This window comes from Salmo trutta, chromosome 26 (genome assembly GCF_901001165.1).
Source record: "Salmo trutta chromosome 26, fSalTru1.1, whole genome shotgun sequence".
Lineage (NCBI taxonomy): Eukaryota > Metazoa > Chordata > Actinopteri > Salmoniformes > Salmonidae > Salmo > Salmo trutta.
In genome coordinates, this window is record NC_042982.1 from 873,642 (window position 1) to 899,398 (window position 25,757).

At 42.3% G+C, this 25,757-nt stretch overlaps 1 protein-coding gene and 1 non-coding gene across 4 annotated transcripts in view; both read left to right on the forward strand.

Annotated features, from left to right (window-relative positions):
• The window catches only part of atg16l1 (ATG16 autophagy related 16-like 1 (S. cerevisiae)), a 63,343-nt gene that overhangs the window by 11,393 nt on the left and 26,193 nt on the right, over positions 1-25,757 (forward strand). The window contains exons 5-11 of one of the 3 annotated variants that reach the window (XM_029714291.1): positions 7,533-7,606; positions 17,415-17,666; positions 18,211-18,276; positions 18,737-18,823; positions 22,545-22,607; positions 22,888-22,932; positions 24,264-24,366. In XM_029714291.1, coding sequence (XP_029570151.1) covers positions 7,533-7,606; positions 17,415-17,666; positions 18,211-18,276; positions 18,737-18,823; positions 22,545-22,607; positions 22,888-22,932; positions 24,264-24,366 — 690 coding nt within the window. The remainder of the gene's footprint in view (positions 1-7,532; positions 7,607-17,414; positions 17,667-18,210; positions 18,277-18,736; positions 18,824-22,544; positions 22,608-22,887; positions 22,933-24,263; positions 24,367-25,757) is intronic. The other 2 variants (XM_029714293.1, XM_029714294.1) reach the window with 2 other exon arrangements.
• LOC115164005 (small Cajal body-specific RNA 6) lies at positions 24,490-24,758 on the forward strand. Its single transcript, XR_003869864.1, has one exon.

Sequence of the window (25,757 nt, forward strand, 5' to 3'; positions counted from 1 at the left end):
TAGGGCAAGTTGATCGGATAATTAAAAAAAAATGGAAGGGCAAGCCATCAGGGCCTGCGGCCTTGCCACTTTGCGTTAACTTTAGACCCTTTTATCTCATCTAGATGCCGAGGGTTATCCAGAACTTTACTCATGTCCATAACTTAGATATCAGTGGATGGAATATCTAAAAAGTTGTCCATAGCTGTATTATCTGATGGTGGTTTGGATTTGTGGATGTTGGAATAAAATGACACAAGTTATATTAATATGAGGGATCACTTGTAATATTATGGGAAGAGTCATATACCTGAGAAATAAGATGAGATTTTAAGCGTTTTAAGTTGGTGTGCCAAAAGGCGGTTGGCCTTGTCACCATGTTCAAAGTACGTCCCCTTTGTTCGTTGCAACAGAAACTCTGCTTTCAGTGGAAAGCAGGTTAAATTGAGTTTGAAGTGTTAGCCTCTCTGCGTATAATTCAGGGAATGGTGAAGTTGTATATTGGAGGTCTATTGCCAGGATTGAGTCCAGTAGTTCTTGAAGTTTCAGTTCTTTGTTTCACCATAATGAGCATTGTAAGAAATTCTTTCCCCGTAATACACCTTTGGAACTCTCCCAAAGAAGAGATGGAGAGGTGTCGTCATGAATACACCTGTTGGTTGAAATAAAGTCACAAAATTCTTGTTAGACAATATGGTCCTGCTAAATCTCCAATTCTACAATTTTCTTGTGTTCGGAGTAAGAGTTTAGGCATAATGTGGGGGGGAATGGTCCGAAATTACTATAGTTGAATATTCTGTAGTCTTAACTGAGGGGAGAAAGGTTCTATCTAAAAAGTAGTCTGTGCACGAGTAGGCTTGATCAACATGAAAAAAGTAGAAGTACAATGTGACCGGGTGGTGAAAGCACCATGGATCAACACAACCCATTTGTGTCATGAATGTAGAAAGAGCTTTTGCCTTCCCGGAGGTCCCAGCCAACGATGAGGCGGTGGGTGTTAAGATTAGGGAGAGGCTAAAATATGTCATAAATCTAGTAAAAGGGATCATCACCAACTAAGGCCAACGTAAATCATGGTAGTTCAGAATCTCCATTAAAAAAAAAATGTAACACAGCAAGCAGACCCCAAATTTAAAAATGTGCATTTGGAAAATATTTAGATCCCTTTTTCCTAATTTCGTTAAAGCCTTATTCTAGAATGGATTAAATATTTTTTTCCCCCGTCATCAATCTACACACACTACCCCATAATGACAAGGTAAAAACAGAATTTTAGACCTGAAATATCACATTTTACATAAATATTCAGACCGTTTACTCAGAACTTTTTTGTTGAATCACCTTTGGCAGTGATTACACCCTTGAGTCCTGGGTATGACGCTACAGTCTTGGCACACCTGTATTTTGGGAGTTTCTCCCATTGTTATCTGCAGATCCTCAAGCTCTGTCAGGTTGGATGTGGAGCGTCACTGCACATCTATTTTCAGGTCTCTTCAGAGATGTTCGATTGGGTTCATGTCCGAGCTCTGGCTGGGCCACTCAAGGACTTAGAGACTTGTCCCGAAGCCACTCCTGCGTTGTCATGGCTGTGTGCTTAGGGTCATTGTCCTGTTGGAAGGTGAACCTTCGCCCCAGTCTAAGGTTCTGAGCACTCTGGAGCAGGTTCTCATCAAGGATCTCGCTGTACTTTGCTCTGTTCATCTTTGCCTTGACCCTGACTGGTCTCCCAGTCCCTGCGGCTGAAAAACTTCTTCACAGCATGTTGATGCCACCGCCATGCTTCACTGTGCCAGGTTTCCTCCAGACGTGACTCTTGGCATTCAGGCCAAAGAGTTACATTTTTGTTTCATCAGACCAGAAAATCTTTCATGGTCAGAGTCTTTAGGTGCCTTTTGGCAAACTCCCAAGTGGGCTGTCAAGTGTCTTTTACTGAGGAGCGACTTTCGTCTGGTCACTCTACCATAAAGGCCTGATTTGGTGGAGTTGTGTATTTATTTTCAAAATATTCTTACAACGCAGAGGACTAAAATTCAAGCGTACTAACGATCAATGGAAATAGTGGTTTGTCTGTAATAGGGGATTAATGATCAATGATTGGTCAGAGACATGGGAGGAATTTCAGTCCTGGAGTCATAGCTACATGGCAAGCTCTCATTGGTCCAAAATGTTTATGAACCTGAAATAGGATACTTGTTATTTGGCCGTTGGCCCAGTTTTATTGCAAGGAATTCTAATTGGTCAATCACAGGCTAGGGCTGGGTTATAAAACTACATCCTATCCCTTTGTTCTGTGGAGAGAAGCACAGGGGAGAATGAACATCTACCTCCCCGCATGATTTGTTGTCTTTGAATAAACCTATTTTCCTCCCCCTGATTTGCTTTGGGGTCTGTGTTATTGAAGAGTAACATCAACTGCTAAGAGTGCTTCAGAGATGGTTGTTCTTCTGGAAGGTTTTCCCATCTCCACAGAGGCATTCTGGAGCTCTGTCGGAGTGACTATCGGATTCTTGGTCACCTCCCTGACCAAGGCGCTTCTACACTGATTGCTCAGTTTGGCCGGGCAGCCAGCTCTAGGAAGAGTCTTGGTGTTTCCAACTTCTTCCATTTTTAAGAATGGAGGCCACTGTGTTCTTTGGGACCTTCAATGCTGCAGACATTTTTTTTATTTTTTGGTACCCTTCCCCAGATCTGTGCCTCGACACAATCCTGTCTCTGAGCTTTACGGACAGTTCCTTTGACCTCGTGGCTTGGTTTTTGCTCTGACATGCACTGACATGCACTATCAACCCTGGGACCTTTTATATAGACAGGTGTGTGCCTCACCAAATCATGTCCAATCAATTGAATTTACCACAGGTGGACTCCAATCAAGATGTCGAAACATCTCAAGGAGGATCAATGGAAACAGGATGCACCGGAGCTAAATTGAGTCTCATAGGAAAGGGTCTGAATACTTATGTAAGGTATTTCTGTTTATTTTTACTAAATTAGCTGAAATTTCTAAATTTGTTTTTGCTTTGCAATTATGGGGTATTGTGTGTAGATTGCTGAGGACTTTTTAAAAATGTAATCCGTTTTAGAGTAATGCTGTAACATAGCAATGTAGAAGTCAAGGCATCTGAATACTTTCCTAAAGGACCATTATCATGCACATGTCTTGAAACGGGGGCAGCAGGGGAAAATGCATGTCATCTAGGCGCTTACAGTGAATGGAGGACGCTTTTCCCGTGGTTAATTTTTATGCCAGCCAGGTAGGCTATAATCCTGTTGTAAAGATTAACCTGTTATGGCTAGGGGGCAGTATTTTCATGGCTGGATAAAAAAACGTACCCGATTTAATCTGATTATTACTCCTGCCCAGAAACTAGAATATGCATATAATTATTGGCTTTGGATAGAAAACACCCTAAAGTTTCTAAAACTGTTTGAATGGTGTCTGTGAGTATAACAGAACTCATATGGCAGGCAAAAAGCTGAGAAGATTCCAAACAGGAAGTACCCTCTCTGACCATTCCTTGAGCTTCTTGGCTCTGTTTAACAATGTGCTTTAATATTAGGAAATTCAAGAAATAAATAGTAGGGCTAGCCTATAGAAAGCTGATGGGATCCTCTTTTTAGTAGAGGCCATCACTCCTTTTTTCTCGCGCTATTGCATAGCCTATAGAAATGTGGTGCAAAATGAGCTCATAGGCTTTCATGAAGTGTTTGATTTTCGAACACATTTGTATTGATGTCAGTGATTGGAGGGAAAATAAAGTGCTGAGTACCAGGCAGTTAGCAAGTTTGGTAGGCTACTAATGACCATCAGCTTTGAGAAGCCTAATTACCATGATTAAACGTTCACGTGGAATTTGACTGCCTTCGTGACTCGTGACCTCTAGTGTGGTGGTAATATGGTTGCCGCAGCAGCCAGTGTGGAGTATTCAATGTAGGCCTACATTCCATGAGGCTTTTGGAAAAAAAACATGCTGGGCTTGACATTAACCTGTTTATGCACTCGCCCTTCAGACAAGGTGACTGAAAATGTTGTGGTTGTTTGATGCAAAAAACACTTTACAAAGTAAAATGCATTATTGTTCCCGTAACATTATTACAGAGAATCAGACATCTTATGCTACCCTCTGCCTATTGGCTACTTAGCTTACTCAAGCCTGTCTCAAAATACATCACTCATGACTCGCTTTTCAAAGATGTTTAGAAATGTACGCATTTTGTGCTCTTGTAGGAAGCATTCACTCCCCTATTGTTGACTACAAATTATCGTTAACTGGGCTAATAACTTGCAAATGATATTAACAAAATGTTCTCACTTGGCTACATGCAGCTCTCGCTTTGATCTCAAAACAAGCGCATCTGCTCACGACCACTCATGCTGTAAACAGTCCACCATGAAAAAAATCTACCAGATGCTTATTTTAACAGCCAAAATATTTTTTTGCCCCCCCTGCAATAAAAAAAAAACTGATGGCCATGCTTTTAATGTTTTTTTTTATTTAAAAAAATTATAATTTTTAAACAAATGTATTAGATGTAATGTGGTATATTGTGACCTAACATGCTGACCAGATCGAACGCGTCACGTGTGCGAGAATAAATGTTTACATGTTATTCAATCATTGCACCCGCACTGCTCGCGAGCGTCTGTGTAGCCAGGCACTAAAATAGAACTTGGTTCTAGATGCAAGTCCTGCCTCTCCCATCTCATTGGGTTTTTAGGAGCATATACCTACGTGGGTGATTGAAAGAAGAACTGAGGTACAGAATCCAGTCGGTTGTGATAACGCACCTTAAAGTTGGTTACCAACCGCCATATAAAGAATGAAGAAGCCTGAAGGAAGGAGGAGAGATGACTTGAAATGAATTCGGTTTATGGTTTTTAAACTGTGTATAAATTGTCAGCGTAGAGGATTTTGCCTTTCAGGTAAACTAACATCCCAATGTTTATATCCCAGGACAAATTAGCTAGCAACAGCAAGCTAGCTAGCTAAATTGGCATAAATGTTTAATGCTTTTTGACCTTTCCCCAAATTAATTTAATTGTTTCAGACTTTTTGATATTTCAACCTGTGTCCTGATCGCGTGTGGGTTGGCCAGACTGCGCAATGCATGCGGTCTGGTCAGCATGTAAGTCTTTTAACCAAAATATCAGCTTTACAGGGACTACGGTGGTCTGTAATACAGACTCGGTCAGGGAGAGTTTGAAAATGTGGGTGAAGACACTTGCCAGATGGTCTGCGCATGCTTTGAGTACACGGTAATTCGTCTGGCCCCGAGGCTTTGAATGTTGACCTGTTTAAAGGTCTTGCTCACATTGGCTATGGAGCGTGATCACAGTCGTCCGGAAAACCTGGTGCTCTCATGCATGCTTCAGTGTTGCTTGCCTCGAAGCGAGCATAAAAGGCTTTTTGCTCGTCTGGTAGGCTCGTGTCACTGGGCAGCTCGCGGCTGGCTTTCCCTTTTGTAGTCAGTAATATTTTTCAAGCCCTCCCACATCACACGAGTGTCAGAGCTGGTGTAGTAGGATGCAGTCTTAGTCCTATATTGACCCTGCCTGTTTGATAGTTCGTCTGAGGGCATAGCACGATTTCTTTTAAGCGTACGGATTTGTATTCCGCTCCTTGAAAGCGGCAGCTGTAGCCTTTAGCTCGATGCACATGTTGCCTGTAATCCATAGCTTCTGGTTGGGTTATGTGCGTACAGTCACTGTGGGGACGATGTCGTCGATACACTTATCGACCACTTCCGCATTGAGCGAGTCACTGGTACCTCCTGCTTTAGTTGGTGCTTGTAAGCAGGAATCGGGAGGATAGAATTAAGGTCAGATTTGTCAAATGGAGGTTGAATGATAGCTCTGTGTGTGGGGTAAAGGTGTTCTAGAGTTTTTTTAAATATTTATTTATATATAGATAGAGATTTTCTTTCTCTTTTCCTCTCTAGTTGCACGTGACATGCTGGTAGAAATGAGGTAAAACCGATTGAAGTTTCCTTGCATTGAAGTCCCCGGCCACTAGGAGCGCTGCTTCTGGATGAGCATTTTCTTGTTTGCTTATGTCCTTGTACAGCTCGCTGAGTGATCTTAGCATCGGTTTGTGGTGTTTAATTGATGGCTACGAATAATATAGATGAGAACTCTCTTAATAAATTGTCATCAGGCATTCTACCTCAGGCAAGCAATACCTCGAGACTTCTTCAGTATTAAACATCGAGCACCAGCAGTTATTGACAAATAACCCGCCCCTCGATTTACCAGACATAGCTGCTCAGTCCTGATGCACGGAGAAGCCAGCCAGCTCTATATTATCCGTGTCGTCGTTCAGCCACGTCTCGGTGACATGTAAGATATTAGTTAATATCTCATTGGTAGGAAAGTCTTTTTAGTTCTAGATCGTTCACATTTTACTCTTTAAAGATAAAATCTTTGTCCAGTTTGAGGTAAGTAATCGCTGTTCTGATGTCCATAAGCTCTTTTCAGTCATAAGCAGTAGCAGCAACTTTGTGTAGAAAATGAGTTACAAATAATGCGACAAAACAGAATGGCACAGGTGGTTAGGAGCCTGTAAAACCGCAGCCATCCTCTCCGGCGCCATTATATATAATTGATGTCTTCACTATTATTCTACAATGTAAAAATATAGAGAAACCCTGGAATAAGTAGGTGTGTCAACTTTTGACTGGTAATGTATATAATTGAGGCAGTCCAACTGAGTCAGAAGTTCCCAGTTATAAGCAGGGGTATGTGCTGCTCCACTGCTTATAAATTTAAGATTAACTATAAGAAATCTTAAGATGTCAAATTATATCATGCTTAGGGCTCCAGCTATGCATTTGGTTTGCTAACTTGCTAGCTAAGTGGCTAGATGTCAAGATCAAGTTTCTTGGTTACATCAAACATTCAACCCCCTTGGCTCAAGACCCCTGTTGCCTAACTTTGTTTTGTGTCAAAAAATAGAAATGGCGCCCCTTGTGTTTCAGTAATACTGTATACTCCGGTATGAAGTGATTATACGCAATGGCAACTGAAAAAGTGGGTATGTGGCGTACGCCTGTGTACACCCTCCACTAAATCACTGTGGATGGGGCAGGAGTGGGACAGAGGACAAGAATCAAAGGCTCCATTGTTTTTGACTTTGTCATTGGCCTCATTGCCTTAACTGACAAGACTTATGTAGCCCTGTCCCCAAAGATCCGGTGACTGATGGCTGGAAAATAAAGGATTGCTCATGATCATGAGTCATGATCGATCAAAAGTGTGAAATTTGTATAAGTCTCGTGTTAACCACGTAGCTAGCTGTGATTTCAAAGTAAGCTTGTTCCTCAAATGACTTTTTTTACCTGACAATATCTGAAGCGCATACTACTGTTGGTTAGCTACTTAATTTGATTCAAATATGTCTTAAAATGTCTGCGACTAGGTAATTTGGAGCAAGGTCTGGATTTAAGACCTTGGCTTTCCATTTGTTTATAATTGGGTTTGTTTTGTAACCAACTTGCCATCAGTTGTGAATGTTTTGACTGAATGTCTTTCTCTTCTCTCTTGCTCTGCTTTCATATAGCTGGCCCAGAGTGTGATTGAGCTGAACCACCAGATTCAGCAGAAGGACAAGGAGATTCAGTGCAATGAGGCCAAGTGAGTCTACTCTCTACATGTTATTGATCTCTGTGCCTGATTGGGCCTCTTTGTACTTTCCAACACTTCAGCTATATTGTTACCTACTGATGTCGTTCCCATGAACCAGAGGTATGGTTTCTTCCTGATATGATTTCTGACCATCCTATTCACTCTGAACAATGGTGTTTCATGAGCTGAAATTAACGACCCCATAAAATGTCCATATGCACAAAAAGCTTATTTCTTTCATTTAGTGCACAAATTTCTTTACATTCCAGTTAGTGAGCATTTCTCCTCTAACAAGATAATCCATCCACCTGACACGTGGCATATCAAGAAGTTGATTAAACAACATGATCATTATACTGATGCACCTTGTGCTGGTGACACAAGGCACCTGTAAAATGTGCAGTTTTGTAATAATGCCACAGATGTCAGAAGTTAAGGGAGCATGCAATTGGCATGCTGACTGCAGGAATGTCCACCAGAGCTGTTGCCAGATAATCGAGTGTTCATTTCTCTACCATAAATCTCTTCAATTTGGCAGTACGTCAAACCGGCCTCATAACAGACCACGTGTATGGCATCGTGTGGGCGAGCAGTTTTCTGTTGTGAACGGAGTGCCTCATGTTGGGGTTATGGTATAGGCATGAATAAGCTACAGCCAACAAACACAATTGCATTTTATCGATGGCAATTTCAATGCACAGAGAGACCGTGATGAGATCCTCATTGTCGTGCCATTCATCCACCACCATGTTTCAGCATGATAATGCACGGCCCCATGTCGCAAGGGTCTGTGCACTATTCCTGGAAGCTGAAACTGTCCCAGTTCTTCCATGGCCTGCATACTCACCAGACGTGTTACCCATTCAGGCTGTTTGGGATGCTCTGAATCAGGGGTTCTTAAACTTTTTCAGCCTTGGACCCAAAACAGAATTTCTAGTTTCCTGGGACCCAGGAAGACCTGCAACAAAATGTAAATATGGGTACATTACATTGCCCTTACGCCAAAAACAAATGCAATATAGACAACTAAAAACAATTAAATTTAAATACTCATAAATAGCTATTCATGTTTGATCCTCATTTTAAAAACGCTTACATATCTGTCTAGGTTTGAACTGTTGCTGTTAATTCAATAAAGTATTTTTATTCTGAACAGGAATAAACTGATTTGATCACGTCTAACAGAACACACAAGCTAAGTTTTTGATAGTGCAACCCTAAGTAACAATACTGATGTACAGTAGGCCTGAGCATTTTTCTTCTTACTTAAAAAAGTATAGGTTGGAACTGTGACTGTTAAAATACCATTTTTATTATGAACTGTAATCTGATCACATCACACGGATGTAGACCAGAAAACACAAACACGCAATCCTAATGAGAGTTGTTTGGCTGGTTGACGGTTTAAACAAGCAGGTCTATTCTGGCCGCCATTTTTGACTGCAACCCTGATGTCATATGCAGCGTTGATTCTGTACTTGTTAAGGGGTAAAAGCACTTATTTTTTCCACCCCCAATTTCATGATATCCAATTGGTAGTTAGTCTTGTCCCAACTCGGGAGAGACAAAGGGTTGAGAGCCATGCATTCTCCGAAACACATCCCTGCCAAGCCGCATTGCTTCTTGACACACTGCTCGCTTTACCTGGAAGCCAGCCGCACCATTGTCGGAGGAAACACCGTCCAGCTGTCGATTTGAAGTCCGTCCTGCCGCAAGTAGTCGCTAGAGCGTGATTGGACAAGGGAATCTCTCCCCTAGCCTGGGCAACGCTGGGCCAATTGTGCGCTGCCTCATGCGTCTCCCGGTCATGGCTGGCTGTGACACAGCCTGGGATCGAACCTGGGTCTGTAGCGATGCTGCAGACCCCGCTGCGCCACTCAGGAGGCCCTGTACTTGTTTTTTAAGTATGCAAGAGTTGAGAACACTGACTCGTATAGGTATGTGGTGCCAAACTGGATCAGAACATCTACTGCTATCTCAGTCAGGCTGGAGACTGCTTCCTGCTGTACCAGTAGATGAGCAACCCAGAACTGTGAGTGTTTGCCTCAAAGCTTCTTGCTTCAGTTTATTCCAGTTCAGAATAAAAATTATTACTTTTCTTTTAACAGCAACAGTTCCAACCTAGACGTGTTTTCAACAGTATCATGTACAGTAGGCCTGGATTTTTCATCTGTACTGTTACTTAGGGTTGCAGTATCAGTTTTTAGCTAGCTTGCTTTGGTTAACGTTAGCTAGCTAGCTGTTAGCTGTGTACAAGGTGATTGTTTGAAAGAGAAATTCACCGTATAGTAATCCCTTATTTCTGCTTACAGTACCATCACCTATTATAAAATTACAAAAATGCCTTGAGAGCTGACTTACTATTCCACTGTTGAAACACTTTCCTGAAGCCAGGCGTGCCACTTTCGTTTTAGAAATGTGTGTGACGTAACCTGGCGGGGGGGGGGGGGGGGGGGGTCCTCTCCCAGATTTTTTTTTGGGGGGGGCATCTAAAGCTCATTTCCTGCATTTATACACAATCCAATAAGCCATCTCTGTTTAGAATAAAAAGTAAGCAAAATACCCAGTCTAGCTAGGTAAGATATCATTATTAAATATGTTTAAGTGATTAATAAGACGGAACTCGATCAAAGGTAATTCGGTAATAAATATTGTTGCACCTTTAACCAATAGACAAATGAACCACTCTTGAAAAACTAGACTTGATTGTCTTTACTAAGACATCCTCTCTCAAATTTCAGCCAGACCGACCAGCAAGCCTGAGCCGCCTGCATGCCCGACCCCCATCAGTCTAGTCTATAACTCAACTCCATCCCAATACAATTTCCTTCCCAGTTCCCACCTTAAATTGTTTTAATTCCCAAGGAAAAGGTTACAATTTTATAAATAACCCAGATACTCCTCAAATATACATTTAACACACAAACAGCAATTTCTCCATATTAATCTCACAGGACAAATAGTAATGTACAACTATTTTTACTTGCATACTAGCTGGGTTGCCCCGTTCTGTCCCTAGGGGTTTACCACACTGCAGCGCCCCAACCCAACACACCCCACTCAGCTTTAGGGTCTTAGTGAAACATTAATTTACTAGTTTTGGGTGTGTTGGGCCAATGCCAGTGACAACCCACAGAACGGCAGACCGCCAGGACTGAGCAGCCCAGCTGCTAGGGATTGCCTAAATGGGTGTCTCCCCTGACGTGGGCATGTTTTCAAGAGGTCGACCAACTATGATTTTTCAACGCCGATACCGATTATTGGAGGACCAAAAAAAGCCGATACCGTTTAATCGGCCAATTTTTTAAAAAATAAATAAAATAATAATAAATACAACTTTTACATTTTTCTTTGTTTGTAATAATGACAATTACAACAATACTGAATGAACACTTATAAGTTAATATAATACATCAAAATCAATTTAGCCTCAAATAAATAATGAAACGTGTTCAATTTGCTTTAAATAATGCAAAAACAAAGTGTTGGAGAAGAAAGTAAAAGTGCAATATGTGCCATGTAAAAAAGCTAATGTTTAAGTTCCTTGCTCAGAACATGAGAACATGTTAAAAGGAACCACCAGCTTTCATATGAGTCTTCAATATTCCCAGGTAAGAAGTTTTAGTTTCTCTCTCTACGATTTGTATTTCATATACCTTTGGCTATTGGATGTTCTTATAGGCACTTTAGTATTGCCAGTCTAACAGTATAGCTTCCGTCCTTCTCCTCGCTCCTACCTGGGCTCGAACCAGGAACACATCGACAACAGCCACCCTCGAAGTAGCGTTACCCATGTAGAGCAAGGGGAACAACTACTCCAAGTCTCAGAGCGAGTGACGTTTGAAACGCTATTAGCGCGCACCTGGCTAACTAGCTAGCCATTTCACATTGGTTACACCAGCCTAATTTTGGGAGTTGACAGGCTTGAAGTCAAACAGTGCAATGCATTGCGAAGGGCTGCTGGCAAACACACAAAAGTGCTGTTTGAATGAACGCTTACGAGCCTGCTGCTGCCTACCATCGCTCAGACTGCTCTATCAAATCATAGACTTAATTATAACATAATAAAACACAGAAATACGAGCCTTAGTTTCCGGATTCGACCATATTAATGACCTATCATCTCAAACAAAACGTTTTTCCTGTCAGTGAAATACGGAACGGTTCCGTATTTTATCTAACGGGTGGCATCCCTAAGTCTAAATATTCCTGTTACATTGCACAACCTTCAGTGTTATGTCATAATTACGTACAATTCTGGCAAATTAGTTCGAGCCAGGCGGCCCAAACTGTTGAATATACCCTGACTCTGCGTGCAATGAACGCAAAATGACACATTCACCTGGTTAATATTGCCTGCTAACCTGGATTTCTTTTAGCTAAATATGCAGGTTTAAAAATATACTTCTGTGTATTGATTTTAAGAAAGGCATTGATGTTTATGGTTAGGTACAGTCGTGCAACGATTGTGCTTTTTTCGCAAATGCGCTTTTGTTAAATCATCCCCCGTTTGGCGAAGTCGGCTGTCTTTGTTAGGAAGAAATAGTCTTCACAGTTCAGCAACCAGCCAGGCGGCCAAACTGCTGCATATACCCTGACTCTGCAAGAGAAGTGACACATTTTCCCTAGTTAAAAGAAATTCATGTTAGCAGGCAATATTAACTAAATATGCAGGTTTAAAATAAATACTTGTGTATTGATTTTAAGAAAGGCATTGATGTTTATGGTTGGAGCAACGTGTACCTAAGCAATTATATGCAACGCAGGACAGGCTAAATAAAGTAGTAATATCATCAACCATGTGTAGTTAACTAGTGATTATGATTGATTGTTTTTTTATAAGAAGTTTAATGCTAGCTAGCAACTTACCTTGGCTTCTTACTGCATTCGCGTAACAGGCAGGTGGTTAGAGCGTTGGACTAGTTAACCGTAAGGTTGCAAGATTGAATCCCCGAGCTGACAAGGTAAAAATCTGTCGTTCTGCCCCTGAACAAGGCAGTTAACCCACCGTTCCTAGGCCGTCATTGAAAATAAGAATGTGTTCTTAACTGACTTGCCTAGTTAAATAAAGGTAAAAAAAAAACGGCTTTCAAAAATACCGATTTCCGATTTGTTATGAAATCGGCCATTCCGATTAATCGGTCGACGTCTAGTTTTCAATAGACTCCTTTATTTTCACTATATTCCATGTAAGGCATCCAGACCTTATAACAGTTGCCCAGTATACCCTTAATCTTGTAATAAATCAAAGCTAGTGATACTTAACTTGACATTTCGGGAGGATAACCAACCTTCCAGTTATTGGAGATGCATTACTTAGCTGTTATAAGTGCTTGGTTTCATAGTTTCTTCAGATAAGCAAACAAAACCAAGGAAAAGGGAGAATCTGTAGGCATGTTGAGATAAAATAACATACTCTTTGAAAGAATTCAGCCAGCCTTCACAAGACATAACATATGCAAATGTGTCCCCTTTTGTTTTACACCTCGGCAGAGGAATGACATTTCTGAGTCCATGTAATTCAGTTTCACTGGCATATAGTTCTTTCTATGGATGTTCTTAAATTACTGTAGTTTGTCTAAGATATGTTTGAATCCCCCGTCATGTTCATATCTTTTAACCCTTAATCATCATCAATGGCTTCTTCCAGGTATTCCTCACATTTTTGTTTTACTTGTTTTCTGTCATCAAAAACCAACCTTTATACAGTTTGGAAATCAACTTGAGGTTTGTCAGACCTGCCTTAACTTCTATGGGCTACGTGGGACGCTAGCGTGTGAAATATCAGGGCGGCAAATTCAAAAACAACAATGTTATAATTCAACTTTCTCAAACATACAACTATTTTACACCATTTTAAAGATACACTTCTCCTTGATGTAACCACATTGTCCGATTTCAAAAGGCTTTACAGCGAAAGCAAAACATTAGATTATGTTAGGAGAGTACATGGACAAAAATAATCACACAGCCATTTTCCAAGCAAGGACATGTCAATAAAACCCAAAACACAGCTAAATGAAGCACTAACCTTTGACGATCTTCATCAGATGACACTCCTAGGACATTATGTTACACAATACATGTATGTTTTGTTCGATAAAGTTAATATTTATATCCAAAAACGCCGTTTTACCTTGATGTGTGATGTTCAGAAAATGTATTCCCACCAAAACGTCCTGTGAATGTGCACATCAATTTACAAAAATTCTCATCATAAACGTTGACAAAATATATAACAATTATTTAAAGACTTATAGATAGCGGTTGCATCCAGGGGTAGTCTGTCAGATTTTAAAATAGCTTTACGGAGAAAGCACATTTTTCAATATTCTGAGTACATAGCTCAGCCATCACGGTGAGCTATACAGACACCCGCCAAGTTCGGGGCAACCTAAACTCAGAATTAGTATTAGAAATATTCTCTTACCTTTGCTGGTCTTCGTCAGAATGCACTCCCAGGACTGCTACTTCCACAAGAAATGTTTTTGTTCCAAATAATCCATATTAATGTCCAAATACCTCTGTTTTGTTCGTGCGTACAGATCACTTATCCAAAGGCATGACGCACGAGCGCAGAACCAGAGACAAAGTGAAAATGTTCCATTACCGTACTTAGAAGCATGTCAAACGCTGTTTAAAATCAATCTTTATGGTATTTTTTACGTAAAATTGCGTTAAACCGGACAATAGCGTATTCATTCAAGGAGAAAAAGAAGGAACAGCCTGACCGCCCATATCCAATCCCTTTGTTGCCAGGCAGTCCACTCAGAAACTGAGCTCCTATTATCTGCCCAGTGACAGGAGAATGCTCAAACCACTTTCTGAAGGCTTTAAACAGCCAATGGAAGCCTTAGGAAGTGCAACGTAACCCCACGGATACTGTAGTTTCGAAAGGGACTACAAAGAACTACAATTCTCAGATCCTACACTTCCTGGTTGACTTTTTCTCAGGTTTTTGCCTGCCATATGAGTTCTGTTATACTCACAGACACCATTCAAACAGGTTTAGAAACTTCAGAGTGTTTTCTATCCAAATCTACTAATAATATGCGTATTCTAGTTTCTGGGCCAGGGTAGTAGCCTGTTTTAAATTGGGTACGTTTTTCATCCGGCCGTGAAAATACTACCCCCTAGCCCAGACAGGTTAACATTGGACACGCCAAATGCCATTTTTTTTCTTCAGAGAGAATAAAGTATCTGCAAAAATTCACCTTAGCTCCGTCAGACTGGTCTTCCCTGACCCTGCTGAAACGTCACCATCTGATCCTCCTAAGATGAGGCATGACAAATAATTACCTTGGTAAATAACATTTTATACATCATATTATCCAATAATAGAATTGTTCAATTATTGAATTTACGATTATTCCCAGATCCCAGACTGTAGCTTTAAGCTTAAACTACTTTCCTCTAGCTACCCATCAATTCAAGATGGAACTTTGTATCATTCACTGATATTTTTAATATACAGAAGCCGTGGACTGGTCCTTCCCTGGCTGTCTGACCCTGCTGGTGAGCAGTGTTGTGCACTAGAGGGCTGCATTCCCGCGGGATGACTGCAGGTCCCGACGGATCATTGCGGCGCGGTCGGCATTTTTCACGCAGCAGGCAGTCACAGGCGACTTTGGGATGAAAATATTTTTGTTGTCCCGCAGACTATTTAGAAATGGTCCTCTCTGCTTTGTATGCATTATCCTACCTGTTGTATTAAAATATTTTTTTTGCATTCACCTACTCGATTCGCTGCTTCAACTTCAGTTGCCTACCTCTCCTAGTATGTGTGGTCTCACTGAAATAGAGTAGGCTAAATACATGTGGCAGTAACCTTAAATATGTTTACGACAGTGTCTGTAAATAGGATATTGATAATGGAAACAAGTGGAGGGCACTCAACCACCGTGAGGTTGAAGCGTGAAGTGAGCTGCGTCACATACGCCTAAAATAACATTGCGGGACTGCGGGTGGGTGTTGGACAGAAAGCCACCGGGTGGGGGAGGAGTTTGCATGAAAAGCTGTGGATGTGGGCGGGAGCGGGATAAAGAAATGGGTCCCACGCAGGCCTCTACTGTGCTCCATGACAGTGAAACCTGTATCATTATAGCTGTTTAAAATTGTCAGTGTGAAAGTAGGTAATTAGCTTGGGAAACCGACAGCTCAATAACATTACATTGCCATACAGGCCTATTAAACTGACATTGCACTGAAAAAACACAGATTCAATCGTTTGGCTGATGGTTTCATTGTTTGATTCCGGTCTAGTGGGATTGAGGCAAAAACAATAGCTAACCTTAGCCAACTTTTGGCCAGCTCTCTCTCTGACCTGGCTATTGTAGCTACTAGCTAGCGTATCTGATTTTCTCACCTCAGTCAAGAGGGGATGAAACATTAGCTAAAGTTACGTCAGTTACAATACTAGCTCAGCACTGTGAATAAACACTAGTTAACTTAAACAGCAATTACCTTGCCAGCTACATCAGTCAACTAAAGAGTTGCCAGTTTTTGCTCTACTTGCTTTTACAACTTGGTAAAAGAGCGCAACACATTCACACTGAACTATGCTCAACTCTCCCATGCTGGTCCAGCCAGCCTTCCTGGAGCTTTGCCTTCACACAGCATGTCAGCCTGCTCTGTGGTGTCCGCGAGGTCTTAAATCCAGCCGGTTGAACACTCCAAACAGCCTACCCAACCGCTCGGAGGCGTCCGCATGGTCCCAAAGCACACTGTTGCTACTTTGTGTATCACATTGCAATGATCAAACTGTGGGGGGGACAAAAATGCAATTTCAGAATGTGGGGGGGCCATGTCCCGTCCCCAGTGACAGTTGCGCACCTGCCTGAAGCATTCTACCCAGTTCTGAAAGAGGTCCCTGGGTTTACTGTCATGCTGTGGATGTTTGGTCAGGACGTGTCATTTTAATTTATTTGTTTTGAGACCCATTACTAAGCACTTCTCCACACAACACATTGTTGGCGCTCCTCGTTATTTGTCAATGTTTGTATGAAACCAAGAGCGAGAAACTCATCACTGTATTTGTTTCAAAACGATTGATCTGTCAGAACTTCTGGCTAGCTTGAGTCAATTCGATGACAGCGGTGAGTGATGGTGAGTGGGAATGACAAGTTAGTGGCAGACAGCCCATCTGCTGCTGAACGACAGCGCTGCGGCTAGTGGGTTGCGGAGTGATCTTCAAGAAAACTGCTGAAAGAAGATCCGGTAAACCACGAAGCACATCTCGCGTAGCTGCCAGGCTGAGCAGAGGCACCGCTGCCAAGCAGAGCACACTGAACAGGGAGCACAGTTGCACTTGGCCAAATCAATTCTAGTAATTAATGACATAATTATAAATTTACTCAAACACGTCGCGACCCATACTTTAAGGGTGTTCTGGATCAACGTGTACGACAGCATGTTCCAGTTCCCGCCAATATCCAGCAACGTTGCATAGCCATTGAAGAGGAGTGGGACATTCCACAGGCCTCAATCAAAGAGTTGCCAGTTGCCAGCCTGATCAACTCTATACGTGAGGCAAATGGTGGTCACACCAGATACTGACTGGTTTTCTGTTCCAAGCACCTACCTTTTATTAAGGTATCTGTGACCAACTGATGCATATCTGTATTCCCATTCATGTGAAATCCATAGATTAGGGCCTAATGAATTCATTTAAATTGACGGATTTGCTTATATGAACTGTAACTGACATCTTTTTAATGTTTTATATTTTTGTTCGGTATAGATTATTTGACATTGAAAATCGTCTTTCCTTCTTTTCCCCCTGATATGAATAAATGTTTCTGCCAATCTCATCTGCCAGGATGCAGGAGTACCAGCGGCAGATTGCCGAGCTGGAGGGAGAGTGCCGGGAGCTGCGTGGTCAGCTGCAGGACCTGGAGCAGGCCAACCAGACGCTGAAGGATGAGTACGATGCCCTGCAGATCACCTTCGGTGCCCTGGAGGAGAAGCTGCGGCGCACCACTGATGACAACCAGGAGTTGGTGTCGCGCTGGATGGCTGAGAAATCCCAAGAGGCCAACAAGCTCAATGCGGAAAACGAGAAAGACTGCAAGTGAGTGGGGTTGTCCTGATACCGGGTATCACGATACCAGGAAGTATCATGGCAACGAAACAAAATATGAAGCATATTCTATTTCTTGAGGAAAACAACCTTGTTGTCTCTGTCACATTTTGTTTATTCCAAGCTTTAGCACTCCATATTTTACATAAACCGAACCTACGAGTGAGTGAACCACGGCATCACAGCTTGACTCGGCTCTAATTGTATCATATCTTATTGTGGTAAGGGTGCATGGAGCAACTGGGTGGGTGGCTGGCTTGGAGCTGAGAAGGCTTGGAGACCCAGTTGTGGCTCAGGGATCGATCTTCTAGGTGCCCCCAAGTGGCCTGCATGCAATTTTACTACTTTTTGTATTTTAATCATGTAGCAGACACTCTTATCCGGAGCAACTAGCAGTCAATGGATTCAACTAAAGCAGGCAGGATGACCACATGTCACATTCATTTTTAAGTAAAACCTTCCAAATAAGTGTTTAGGTTGTGTAATCCAGTAATGGGTGCATTTTATCTAGTTATTTTCATGCTTTTTGTTCCAGGCGCAGACAAGCCAAGCTTCAGAAGGAGCTTGCAGACGCTGCAAAGGAGCCCCTGCCCATGGACCCGTGAGTATTATTTACCATAGAACCACAGAAGACTGCTCTGAGCAGAGGGATATACTACGAAGCAGGATAGAGTAGTCTGTGAGCTAAACTGGTCAATTCTTAACTCAACTCGGGGTGACTCACCTTTTTGTCAGGTACATTTCTATGGCAAGGAATGCATCAGCTTTAACCTTTTCCGTGGCAGGCTAACTCCACTTTATCCTGAATTAAGTGTTTGAGCGACGAGTTGAGGACCAATCAGATTTCCTTTACCGTCGCAAAGCCCTTCATTCTCGGTTCAATATTTGAGGAAGATGACTCATTTAAATATTTTATTAATCAGATGTAAACAACTTTAAATATTTAAATGCATATCACACTACACAGTTATGGCAAGAACGGATGCGAGGGATCAAGGAATTACAATTGAGACTCAGCCCAAGGATTGGTGGTTATGACTTTTCTGGTCTCCTGTTCTCAGGGATGACGACATCGAGGTTCTAGCTGAGGATTCTGGGAAAGGCACTAGAGAGGCCTCTCCCAACCGGCCGCTCAGCCGCACCCCCAGGTGGGAGTGTGACTCAAACATATTCTTAGTGAAACCCTGTCCAGAAACGGCCCCTATAGCCAATCCTACACACATTATGTAGATCTAAGAATTTGATAGATCTAAACAATATGGAAGTAGCTCCACCTTACCCTATGAAAGGCTTGGGTGAAATCTTCAATCGGCATATTGTTTATAACATACCTGGGTTCAAATTATTTGTTCTTAAATACATATTTTCTGTGCATTTGAGTATTTTCAAATGTGGCCCAAATCAACATTTTCAAATTAACTTACTATAAAAAGCCCACTATTCAGATAAAAAAAAAAAATCCAAGTACCATACGGACCTGGGTTGAAATGCATGGGAGTATTTATTTGTTGTATTAGAAAATACGCGGTGTATTTCCAAATACATTCCAATATTCAACTACTAAATATACTTCCCAAAAAAATAAAGGGAACACTTAAACAACACATCCTAGATCTGAATGAAATAAATAATCTTATTAAATACTTTTTTCTTTACATAGTTGAATGTGCTGACAACAAAATCACACAAATAATCAATGGAAATCCAATTTATTAACCCATGGAGGTCTGGATTTGGAGTCACACTCAAAATTAAAGTGGAAAACCACACTACAGGCTGATCCAACTTTGATGTAATGTCCTTAAAACAAGTCAAAATGAGGCTCAGTAGTGTGTGTGGCCTCCACGTGCCTGTATGACCTCCCTACAATGCCTGGGCATGCTCCTGATGAGGTGGCGGATGGTCTCCTGAGGGATCTCCTCCCAGACCTGGACTAAAGCATCCACCAACTCCTGGACAGTCTGTGGTGCAACGTGGCGTTGGTGGATGGAGCGAGACATGATGTCCCAGATGTGGTCAATTGGATTCAGGTCTGGGGAACGGGCGGGCCAGTCCATAGCATCAATGCCTTCCTCTTGCAGGAACTGCTGACACTCCAGCCACATGAGGTCTAGCATTGTCTTGCATTAGGAGGAACCCAGGGCCAACTGCACCAGCATATGGTCTCACAAGGGGTCTGAGGATCTCATCTCGGTACCTAATGGCAGTCAGGCTACCTCTGGCGAGCACATGGAGGCTGTGCAGCCCCCCAAAGAAATGCCACCCCACACCATGACTGACCCACCGCCAAACCCGTCATGCTGGAGGATGTTGCAGGCAGCAGAACGTTCTCCACGGCGTCTCCAGACTCTGTCACGTCTGTCACGTGCTCAGTGTGAACCTGCTTTCATCTGTGAAGAGCACAGGGCGCCAGTGGCGAATTTGCCAATCTTGGTGATCTCTGGCAAATGCCAAACGTCCTGCACGGTGTTGGGCTGTAAGCACAACCCCCACCTGTGGACGTCGGGCCCTCCTACCACCCTCACGGAGTCTGTTTCTGACCGTTTGAGCAGACACATGCACATTTGTGGCCTGCTGGAGGTCATTTTGCAGGGCTCTGGCATTGCTTCTCCTGCTCCTCCTTGCACAAAGGCAGAAGTAGCGGTCCTGCTGCTGGGTTGTTGCCCTCCTACGGCCTCCTCCACGTCTCCTGATGTACTGGCCTGTCTCCTGGTAGCGCCTCCATGCTCTGGACACTACGCTGACACACAGCAAACCTTCTTGCCACAGCTCGCATTGATGTGCCATCCTGGATGAGCTGCACTACCTGAGCCACTTGTGTGGGTTGTAGACTCCGTCTCATGCTACCACTAGAGTGAAAGCACCGCCAGCATTCAAAAGTGACCAAAACATTAGCCAGGAAGCATAGGAACTGAGAAGTGGTCTGTGGTCCCCACCTGCAGAACCACTCCTTTATTGGGGGTGTCTTGCTAATTGCCTATAATTTCCACCTGTTGTCTATTCCATTTGCACAACAGCATGTGAAATGTATTGTCAATCAGTGTTGCTTCCTAAGTGGACAGTTTGATTTCACAGAAGTGTGATTGACTTGGAGTTACATTGTGTTGTTTAAGTGTTCCCTTTATTTTTTTGAGCAGTGTATATAATCCAAATACTTGCAGTACCAGTCAAAAGTTTGGACACCTACTCATTCAAGGGTGTTTCTTTATTTGTACTGTTTTCTACATTGTAGAATAATAGTCAAGATATCAAAACTATGGAATCATGTAGTAACCAAAAGTGTCAAACAAATCAAAATATATTTGAGGTTCTTCAAAGTAGCCACCCTTTGCCTTAATTACAGCTTTGCACACTCTTGGCATTCTCTCAACCAGCTTCACCTGGAATGCTTTTTCATGTATTGAAGGAGTTCCCAGATATGCTGAGCACTTTGCTGCTTTTCCTTCACTCTGCGGTCCAACTTATCCCAAACCATCTCAATTGGGTTTAGGTCGGGTGATTGTGGAGGCCAGGTCATCTGATGCAGCACTCCATCACTCTCCTTGGTCAAATAGCCCTTATGCAGCCTGGAGGCGTGTTGGGTCATTGACCTGTTAAAAACAAATGATAGTCCCACTAAGCACAAACCAGATGGGATTATCGCTGCAGAATGCTGTGGTAGCCATGCTGGTTGTGTGCCTTGAATTCTATATAAATCTCTGACAGTGTCACCAGCAAAGCACCCCACCACCATCACACCACTTCCTCCATGCTTCACGGTGGGAACTACACATGCAGCGATCATCCTTTCACTAACTCTGCGTCTCACAAAGACACAGCGGTTGGAACCAAAAATCAAAAATTTGGACTCATCAGACCAAAGTTCAGATTGCCACCGGTCTAATTTCTATAGCTCGTGTTTCTTGGCCCAAGCAAGTCTCTTCTTGTTGGTGTCCTTCAGTTGTTTCTTTGCAGCAATTCGACCAAGAAGGCCTGACTCACTGTCTCCTCTGAACAGTTGATGTCTGTTACTTGAACTTGTAAAGCATTTATTTGGGCTGCAATTTCTGAGGGTGGTAACTCTAATGAACACACTCTCTGCTGCAAAGGTAGCTCTGGGTTTTCCTTTCCTGTGGCGATCCTCATGCGAGCCAGTTTTATCATAGCGTTGATGGTTTTTGTGACTGCAATTGAAGAAACATTCAAACTTCTTGAAGTGTTCCTGATTGACTGACCTTCATGTCTTAAAGTAATTATGGACTGTAATTTCTCTTTGCTTATTTGAGCAGTTCTTTCCATAATATGGACTTGGTCTTTTACCAAATAAGGCTATCTTCTGTATACCACCCATGCCTTGTCACAACACAACTGATTGGCTGAAACGCATTAAGAAGGAAAGAAATTCCACAAATGATCAAGGCACGCCTGCTAATTGAAATGCATTCCAATTGACTACCTCATGAAGCTGGTTGAGAGAATGCCAAGAGTGTGCAAAGCTGTCATCAAGGAAAAGGGTGGCCTCTTTGAACAATCTGAAATATAAAATGTTGATTTCACTTTTTGGTTACTACATGATTCCATGTGTTATTTCATGGTTTTGATGTCTTAACTATTATTCTACAGTGTAGAAAATAGTAAAAAAAAGAAAAGCCCTTGAATGAGTAGGTGTCTGGACTTTTGATTGGTGCTGTACTTCCAAATGTATCTTGAAAGTAATTGAAATACCCTAAATAGTTTTTCAACCAAAGTCTGATTTTATACTCAATATTTCAAATCTACACAAGGGCCTAGAAAGTTGGGGCTAGGGATGTTTCTGGACCGGGACGTATATTTGTGGCGGAGGTGTTGTGTCGCGTATGAAATAACCCTCTCTATGTTCCTCTCTCGTAGTAAACGTATCTCCGGACAGCCTCCTCAAAGCGGTCTGTTAGACTCAATCTCCAACATATTTGGGTACGTAGGCGTTTGCTTGGTTCTCTGTGTGGCGAGTCTGAAGTCTTCCGCTCTATGGGTGTCTGTCTGGTCGTCTGTCCTGGGTTGTGTTCATAAGGCACCAAACGGAAGAGTTGCAGAAAGTATTGCAACATTGTGCGTTAATGAATACACCCCTGGAAAGGGCTTTTTCGTTTTCTTTTGCATTACATTTTCAAACATTTTCCCTGATGTTACTGTGGATCCTTTGGGTGGGTGTGTCCATCCTGTTGATGGCTTCTCTCTGTCTGTCCGTCTGCAGCGTATCTGAGTCTGTGCAGCCCGGACTCCTTCCTCCAGACTCCAGGTGAAACGTCACTGTGGTGTCTGTAGGGCTCACAGCTGTGTGTGTGTGTGTGTGTGTGTGTGTTAGAGGAGGCATCTTGATGTAGCTACTAAAAATAATCCAGGATGATGGCACTTTTAAATTTGTCTTCTCAGTGAAAACAAATTAACACACTTGGTCAGATTATTAGTTTCCCACGTTGGATTTATCTAGGGCCAAATCTGGCAATGACAGTGGCACTTATCAACTGACCATCAAATCTTAAACTGATCGATTGATTTAAAAAGGGGTCTCGGACATAACTTTTGCTTTGTTAGTAATTCAATGGCTTTTTTGATCATATTTATGCAAATTCATAAATTCTGGAACTCTTGCTGAATGTTTCTTTTTCTTTTTATTGCTTGTTTTGAGTAAGACTAATTCCATCTGTGAATGGGGTAATTTGTTTGATAATTCCAAAGTGCTCCCTCTAAGTCTACCCTCATTAGGGTGCAAATATCACATACTGACATGCTTTTCAAAGCACCTGCATCTTTGTATGTGAACAAGCGTGGAGACTTTGGGGTGTTCCATAAAGCAGGATCATTAAGTTGGCAGTAAAATGTATGTATGTATGTATGTATGTATGTATGTATGTATGTATGTATGTATGTATGTATGTATGTATGTATACTTTTAATATGGGTTGTTAGATATGAAGTCTATTATACCATGGTAATTTTACGTCTTTCTCTTATCAGTTTGAGGCAGTATTACGTTTGTTAGCGAAGAGCGGTGCCGTTGTTGGCTTATTGTAAATAAGTAAAATGTTTAGCTCCATGATGGTTAGCTTGCTAGCTAAAGTTGTTTACAGTTGGCAACCGCTCCTACACTATTTAACTACTGTCACTTGGCTATAGCGTATTGGATATAGTATGTAACCTAGTTTGTTTGAAGGATTACTGTGTGGATTTACTCAGAAACTACCCTGCAAGTGTTGCGTTTTCCTTTCCGTTAGCATAAAAACAGACTAAAATGAAGTGAGACAGTTGTGAGTTGCTTCTGCATGTCTCGGTGGTTACCGTTTCAGCTATGCTACGCTTGCGGTCTAGTTTGGCCGTTAGCGGCAACTGATTTGGGATCCTAGAAATCCCTGGCTTCCATTTGCTTCCTGACAAGAGTTCCCTGACTACTTCCCACTTCCATCGCTCTGCTCTCTGACCATGCACTGGCTTCCATGGGACCATTGCATGTTGTGCTATGAGTTCTGTGAACATATGGTTGTATTTCGACTTCCCTCAATGCGTTTTGTTTTTGATTGTCTGCGTGTTTGAGGTGATTACTAGTTTGACGGCTCTCCTCTCTGTTGGCAGGCGTCGTCCTGGGAACTCGTACGGAACATCACTCGAAAACACGGAGACGACCTCCGGAGTGTGTGCCGATGTCCGCGTTCCCTCCACTGCCCTCCATGTATTTGTAAGTATCTTGGTTTCACTTTTCTACACACAGTGTTTTGAGATCAGGCCAGCTCTCTCACACATGCGGACATGCACACGTTTTTATGAAAGGCGGGAGCCTTTTTTTAGGTCCGGTGCTGAAGGTCGATGATGAGATGTAAAAGGTCTGATTGCCCAAGTCCCTTCCCATTGTCCCCTCTGCTCCCAGCAGCCCCTGCTCTACTCCCAGCATGCTCTAGTTGTGCATCGTTGGCCACAGGGGCTGCTGACAGAGAGGATGACCTCGCATCCTGTGTCTCTTTAAAAGACCAAGGTGTCACAGTGATGGACATCCAACATGACCAATCACCAAGGAGTGTCGGGTTGTGGGATTGGGATAGGTAGATGATCTCAAGTTTTCAAGCTGAGACCTAGACTTCAGAAAACGATGCAGAAGAGAAAGAAATGTGATCGGCAGCCTTGAGTCGGTCTTATGTAGCAAAATGTGAAATTGTGTTTTTTACATTGTCTCTGCTTTTATCCAGAGCTACAAAATGGCATGTCATACACTGGATTTGAGGAACAATGGGAAAGTAATTCTGCTTTGAAAGTTGATAACTTGTAACCCCACTTTTGAGAAAATGGCCCTTGACTGTTTTCGGACACCTACTGGAGAGCTTTGTGTACACCCATTCAGGATTGTTCACACCTTTTTAAGCCAGCCCCACTCATCTCTTTAAAGATTCACATGTGAGGTCATGTGCTAACAGTGAGTAGTGTAGTAAAGATTAAGACTAAGTGGTGAAAGTAGTAGCCTACAATGATGAACAATTCCAGGTGAACAAAGTGTCCAGATAAAAAATATTTTATAAATAGATGACACTTACCCAGACATGTCTAAATTGATGGTCCATGTGAAAGAAATGCTGTAACCCCCATCCAAACTCTTGCTAAGTGGCTGGATCTCTACAGAAGGTGTAATTGGTACAGTGAAATGGTTACTTGCATAGTAGCAATATCAAAAAGTGTCAATGTAAAGGAAAAAGTGTCAATGCCAGTAGAGAAATATTTTTTTTTATATACAGTATGTGCAAGAACAATATCAATAACCATATCAGTGATAGATGAGGTAGTTATATGCATACAATCAGGGGTAAAGTGGCTGAGGATAAAAATTGAAGAAAAAAAAGTTGTATCAGCAACGAATTATGGTGTGTAAGAGAGTCATGTTAATAGAGTCACTGCAGATAGTGCTGGTTACTGGGAACTTACCCCCAGTGATGAGCTGGTCTGTCTGAACCACGCATGAACAAGGGAATCTATATTCAGGGAGCCTGTTTATGTCCTGCCCTTGACTTTGGTGCAGGGCATGTGATGTCCATAGCCTCTGTCGCAAAACTCCCTGATCTTCTCAAAAGATACGCTTGTCTA